This window comes from Haliaeetus leucocephalus, unplaced genomic scaffold (genome assembly GCF_000737465.1).
Source record: "Haliaeetus leucocephalus isolate CR32 unplaced genomic scaffold, Haliaeetus_leucocephalus-4.0 Scaffold536, whole genome shotgun sequence".
NCBI lineage: Eukaryota > Metazoa > Chordata > Aves > Accipitriformes > Accipitridae > Haliaeetus > Haliaeetus leucocephalus.
Genome location: NW_010972972.1, coordinates 7,814,996 through 7,820,995, shown reverse-complemented (window position 1 = coordinate 7,820,995; position 6,000 = coordinate 7,814,996). Strand labels below are relative to the sequence as shown.

General features: G+C 62.0%; 2 protein-coding genes across 3 annotated transcripts in view; both read left to right on the top strand.

Annotated features, from left to right (window-relative positions):
- Positions 1–6,000, top strand: part of RRP8 (ribosomal RNA processing 8, methyltransferase, homolog (yeast)) — a 30,944-nt gene that overhangs the window by 163 nt on the left and 24,781 nt on the right. Inside the window, exon 1 of one of the 2 annotated variants that reach the window (XM_010576734.1) lies at positions 4,309–4,313. The exons of the other annotated variant lie outside the window; for it this stretch is intronic. The gene's annotated coding sequence lies outside the window, so the exon portion shown is untranslated. Of the gene's footprint in view, positions 1–4,308; positions 4,314–6,000 lie in introns of those variants that run through there. 2 annotated transcript variants of the gene reach the window in all.
- TPP1 (tripeptidyl peptidase I) overlaps positions 1–6,000 on the top strand; it is a 7,610-nt gene that overhangs the window by 89 nt on the left and 1,521 nt on the right. The window contains exons 2-11 of the mRNA XM_010576796.1: positions 105–194; positions 266–405; positions 486–636; positions 1,230–1,351; positions 2,169–2,368; positions 2,598–2,796; positions 4,098–4,286; positions 4,526–4,598; positions 4,950–5,424; positions 5,502–5,849. Of these exons, the coding sequence (XP_010575098.1) occupies positions 105–194; positions 266–405; positions 486–636; positions 1,230–1,351; positions 2,169–2,368; positions 2,598–2,796; positions 4,098–4,286; positions 4,526–4,598; positions 4,950–5,424; positions 5,502–5,849 (1,987 nt within the window). The remainder of the gene's footprint in view (positions 1–104; positions 195–265; positions 406–485; positions 637–1,229; positions 1,352–2,168; positions 2,369–2,597; positions 2,797–4,097; positions 4,287–4,525; positions 4,599–4,949; positions 5,425–5,501; positions 5,850–6,000) is intronic.

Sequence of the window (6,000 nt, the reverse complement as noted above, 5' to 3'; positions counted from 1 at the left end):
GTCAGGCAGGCAGCTGGCGGTCCCCGGGTTTGCCCTAGGTTGGCAGGCGGCCTGGGGCCCCGCCGGTGCCCGCTCTGCCCTGACTGCCCGCCCGCCCGTTGCAGGTGTCGGGGTGTCCCCGCCGTGCTGGCGCTGTGTGCGGCCGCCTGGAGCTGCGCCGCGGGGCCGACCCTGGAGCGTGACCAGCCGTTCCGGTAGGTGCCGGGGTCGGTGGGACAGGACACGGGGCGCCGGTGCCCACCGGCTGCTCACAGCCTGCCCGCAGCGTGCCCCCCGGCTGGACCCATGGCGGACGCGTGAAGCCCGGCCACGAAGTGCAGCTGACCTTCGCCCTCCGGCAGCGAGGTGTGGGGCGTCTCGCCCAGCTCGTCGATGCTGTCTCAGACCCCTGCTCACCACGATATGGTAATGACTGTGCGCCTGAGCCCGCCAGGCCCCATCAGGCCCTGCAAGCAGGGTGCTCTGACCCTCTCCGTGCCTCACAGGCAAGTACCTGTCCCTGGAGCAGGTGCGGAACCTTGTCCAGCCGTCCCCAGCCACGCTCATGGCAGTGCTGAAGTGGCTGCAAGGCCATGGAGTTGAGACCTGCAGGAGTGTTACCACCCTTGATTTCCTGGAGTGCCGCATGCCAGCGAGGTGAGCCCTGGGTGGGTCTGGGCCCCACTGTGGTGGCTGTGCCATTCCCACAAAGACAGAAGAAGCCAGACCCTGCCCCTGTCTGCTGCAACTTCCCCTGCCCAAGGGCTCTGCAGTGCAGTCTGGGTGATGGAGGGCTGAGCCACATTTCTGCCTGGGCTTGAGGGCTCCACAGCCAAGAGCCGGCTGCCTGTGTGCCCGGTCCCAGTGTTGGGGGGAGTCACAGCCAGTGATCTGGAGTACTGGAAGCGAGGCGTGCACATCTGTTAGGTGCTTGGGCCAGCCCCGCTCCTCCTCTTGCCTTCTGTGGGGCTGCAGAGGCCCCACGGGAGGACTGGGGGTAGAGTTGCAGGGCACCCTGCAGCGTCAGAGCTCTGGTTCAGTCTGGTGATGGGAATTGGTAGGGTATGGAAGGTGCTCTTTGCTTTATGAGGTCAGCTGTGCTGGTGGGAAGTGGAGCTCATCCCTGACTCATGCCAGCAGCAAATGGAGTGGAAAGGTTGCAGGAGGCAGGGCAGAGAATGGGCATGCTGCTGGACAGGCTCGCTGATAGTGGCGCAAATCCTGGCACGGTGGCTGTCCCTGTGTTGCAGCACGGCCGAGCGCCTCCTGCCAGGGGCTGAGTTCCACCGCTACGTGAAGGGCCAGCACAGTGTTGTGCGCTCCCCGCTCCCCTACGCTGTCCCGGAGGAGCTGGCTGAGCACATTGACTTTGGTACGTCCTACGAAGGGGAGCTGAGGCTGCCCAGAGCTCTCACTGCCTGGGGTGTGGGTGGGAGGTTAAGCATTGAGCAGCCACGAGCGGCCACCTCGGTGTCCCAGAAGACGGTGTGGCAGGCCCTCTAGCCATGGTGCCAGCTGCCCCAGGCCCCCCTGACGAACTTTGTGCATAGGATGTAGATGTCCCATCCCTGGAAACGTTCAAGGTCAGGCTGGACGGGGCTCTGAGCAACCTGATCTGGTTGAAGATGTCTCTGCCTGTTGCGGGGGGGGACGGGACACATGACTAGATGACCTTTAAAGGTCCCTTCCAACCCAAAGCATTCTGTGATTCCATAGTGTGGACAGGCGGCAGGCAAAGTAGGTGTTTTCCTACTGGTGCTCTCAGGCCTGGAGGCTTGGTGCAGAGAGTTTGGGTGCAGCCTGTCTCTGTGGATGTGCAGCTGCTTCTGAGGTGGAAAAACTCCGTCCTGTGAGTCCCTTTCGCGTGGGCTCCCATGGCTGTTCCATGAGGAGAGCAGAGTGGTGCCAAGCTGCAGTAGTGGCCTGGCAGTGGGGAGGCTGAGCTGTGCAGCCTGGGAATATCTGTGAGGACTGGCGAGGAAGCCGAGGGAGCAATTCTTCACCTCCTGTGCAGTGCTCAGGGCAGGTGCCGCAGGGAATGGGCTCCCCTGAGCCCTGCTGCAGGCCAGCCCTCCCAGACACGAAGCCTGAGTGAGGATGGTGAAGGGGGAGCCAAGGGGCCATAATACTGTCCTGCCGGAGCTCTGGGCCCTAACAGCTGCTTCTTTTCCTGCTTGCTTGCGCACCAGTGGGTGGCCTGCACCGGTTCCCTGCGGAGAGAAAGGTGGTCAACAGAGCCTGGGCCAAGAGGGAAACGGAGTCAAGGCAGCACAGTGGAGGGAGAGCAGCTTTCCACCTGGGTGTCACGCCTTCCATCCTTCGTAAAAGATACAACATGACGGGAGGAGACATAGGGCTACTGCCAAACAACAGCCAGGCCTGTGCCCAGGTAACTGGTAGAACTGGTTCCGGGTCAGAGGCCTGTAGGCCATGGGAATTCCACACGTTGGTGGTCCCAGGACAGCTGTGGGGATTCCTCAGCGGCTGGTGGGAGCACCTGGTGGGCTAGCATTTCACAGACCTGTGCTGGGCCAACTTTCTAAGTCAGGAGAAAAAAACGTACCTTGTTATTTCAAGAGAAAATGAGAAAAAAACTTGTCTGCTCCTTGTTCCCCCAGTTCTTGGAACAGTATTTCCACCAGGCCGACCTGGCTGAGTTTATGCAGCTCTTTGGCAGCAGCTTTGGCCACCGCTCTGAGGTTGACCAAGTGGTTGGGCACCAGGGCAAGGGCAAGGCTGGGCTGGAGGCCAGTCTGGATGTGGAATACATCATGAGCACGGGTGCCAACATCTCCACATGGGTCTTCAGCAATGCAGGTACTGATTCCCCTCCAAAGTTGCCTGGTGACTCCTTCCATGCCTCCCACTTGCTGTAGCACCAACACACCTGCCTGCTGTTTTGGGAAACACTTGCTCTCTGCATAAAAAGGACTGTACTGGGTCTACCTGGTATCTGTCAAAGGGGAACGCCTGGAGGGGGCATACATGAATGGTCCGCTGGCTGTGGCCCATCCCCAGAATGCTTTCCCAGCTACTACAGGCACACACCTTCTGGGCTTCCCAAGTTGGAGCTGATGCTGGTTTCTAATAGCTCGTAGGGAAATCGTCTTCCATCGATTTGTGTAGTTGCTTTTGAACCCATGTGAACTTTCAGCATCCAGAGTATCCTGTAACAGGGGCATCCACACCGCAGCTACACAATGTAAAGCAGTTCCCCCACTCTGCTGCCTTTCCGTGAAGGGAGAGCACAGCAACTGTGTCATATTATGTTTTTCCTGCTTCTTTGGGGTTGAAGCTGATCTCTCACTCGTGAATCTACCAGCGGAGTGGATAAAGGAGAGTAAGGCAATTTGAGAAAACAAGGTTGCAAAACAGCCTGCACAAACATGGCTACGGTGCTGTAGGACAAAGTGTCATCTGTCCCAGATCTGAAACTGGCTGAACAGGAGATGGAGTGCCCTTAGGACTGCCAGCTCTGTCTTCCTGACGGTGAAGGCCGACACAGCTCGGCATTAACTTCCACCTCCTCCATGTGGAAAGGGCACAGAGACGGGCAGTTACGTGAGCAACTGAGAGTGAGAAGGGGTGGCTGGGGCTCTGCTCTTCCCACCTCATGGAGAGGGATGAGGGGCAGGAAGGGACCCTGGCAGGTGGTGGTGGAATGTACATCATCAGACTACTCTGGGACCCACTGTTGGGGTAGAGGGGACAAGGCTTGGCTGAGTCTTGGAAGGGCTGCGTGGCTGCCTGCATGCCAAGGGTGGCTACAGCCCTGCGACAGATGGTCAGAGAAGGAGCGGATGAGTGTAGACGCCTCGCTGTGGGGTTTGGGGGGACCTTTTCACCAGACTCGCTGGCAGAGCAGGAGCCAGGTGCCATCCACGGTGACAATCCCCGAGATGGGGTGTGCTGCCAGCAAGAGCTCACAGGAGAGCTCCAAACCAGCTGTGCTGTGGATCTGCTTTCTGTAGGCAGGGCAGGAGCTGGAGGACTGGTGCCACAGCTCCTGGTGCTGGTGGTGCTGTGGAAGCATGGTGTCCCCCTGTGCTATCTCCCACTTTCCCTCGAGCCTGGTGTCCTAGGAGGAGCTGAACCTGCTCCCTGCTCTGTCTCTGCAGGGAGGCACGAGAGCCAGGAGCCCTTCCTGGCCTGGCTGCTGCTGCTCAGCAACATGTCATCGCTGCCTTGGGTGCACTCTGTGAGCTACGGGGATGACGAGGACAGCTTGTCACGAGCCTACATGGAGCGTGTGAACATGGAGTTCATGAAGGCAGCTTCCCGGGGCTTGACCATCCTGTTTGCCTCAGGTGTGTGCTGTTGCTGGCATGGTGCGGGTGCATCCGACGCTCCCGGCACAGCGGGAAACCTCCGTGCTGAACACCAAACAGGGATGCTCTGCTTCTGGGCAGCCAGGATCCCCTGCCTGGGAATCCCAGCCCAGGAGGTTGAGAGACCCCCTCCCCCGGGTTGCTCCTGGGAGCATTTGGTGGGTGAGGGGCAGCTTGAGTGCTGCCAGATTACCCTGTCCGTCCATCTCTGCTGGCAGGTGACGATGGTGCTGGGTGCAGAAGGGTGCCTGGTGGGAACCACACTTTCCGGCCCAGCTTTCCAGCCTCAAGGTAGATGTGGGGAGGTGAACCTGGGGCCTGTGGGGAGGTGAACCTGGGGCCTGTGGGGAGGTGAGGCTCTGTGCAGAGCCAGTGGCTGCAGCTCGCCTGCAGCCGAGGCCAGCCGAAAGCTGCAGCTGTGGCACTTCGAGGCCCAGCCCCTGGCTGGCTGCTGCCTCCTGCTGGTTTTGAGCCCCTTTGGGGGTCTCCTGAGGGTCAGCCCCACCAGCGTGCCCAGGGACACTCGCAGACCTTGGAGCTGGGGGCACCTGTGCAGCTCCCGGGGAGGGGGCTGGCACATAGGGTGCCACTGCAGCCCCAGGCAGTCGGGTGCTCACCCACCGTGCCCACCTGTCCCCCCAGTCCCTACGTCACCACTGTGGGTGGAACATCCTTCAAGAACCCCTTCCTGGTGACTGCAGAGGTGACGGACTACATTAGCGGGGGGGGCTTCAGCAATGTCTTCCCCATGCCCGATTACCAGGTGAGGATGCGCCTGCTCTGCCGGACGCCGGGGCCCGGAGGGGACCGCGTGGCGCTTGGCAGGGGTGATGATGGGCCACAGTCGGCACAGGCAGCCCCGGGGCTGGGCCGCAGGCCAGGGGAAGGAGGGGCAGAGATGAGCAGGGGCAGAGTCCCGCTGCCAGGCATCCCACTCCTTGCCTTGCGCTCTCCCCAGGCCGCCGCAGTCAGGCGCTTCTTGCGCTCGGCCTCGAAGCTGCCTCCCAGTTCCTACTACAACAGCAGTGGCCGTGCCTACCCTGACCTGTCCGCCCTCTCTGACAACTACTGGGTGGTGACAAACCGCATCCCGCTGCCCTGGGTGTCGGGGACATCGGTAAGGAGGACGGACAGCCCTAGGCCAGTCGGCATTGGCGGAGCTGCCAGGTGCTGAGGCGGTCGTGTGTCCGGCAGGCGTCCACACCTGTGGTGGGGGGCATGGTGGCACTCATCAACGACCGGCGCCTGCAGCGGGGGCTTGCGCCCCTGGGCTTCCTCAACCCTGCGCTCTACCAGCTGCGGGAGCAGGGGCACGATGCCGCGCTCTACGACGTGAGCTGGGGCGGGGGGGCCGGGGCTGCCAGGGGAGCAGCTGGGTTGGTGCCCATGGGTGCTGGTGGGGAGGCCTGGGTCTCCTGCTTGGGGTCGGGCAGGGCAGGGCCAGCGGCGTTCCGGGGGGGGGGGGGGGGTATGCTGCCTTCCCGCGGGACCTGTGTCCCAGAGGGGGTTGGGGGGGGTGTCTCCGCTGCCTTCCTGCGAGGGGTGAGGTCCCCTTGCACTGCTGGGAGTGTTTGGGGGGGATACTTGTGCTGCACAGGGGCACGTGTCCTCGGGTGGATCCGTTGCTGCCTGGGTTGGGGAGGCGGCGGGTGTCCCGGGGGTTACCACGCCCCGTGGGAGGGGGTGTTTACGG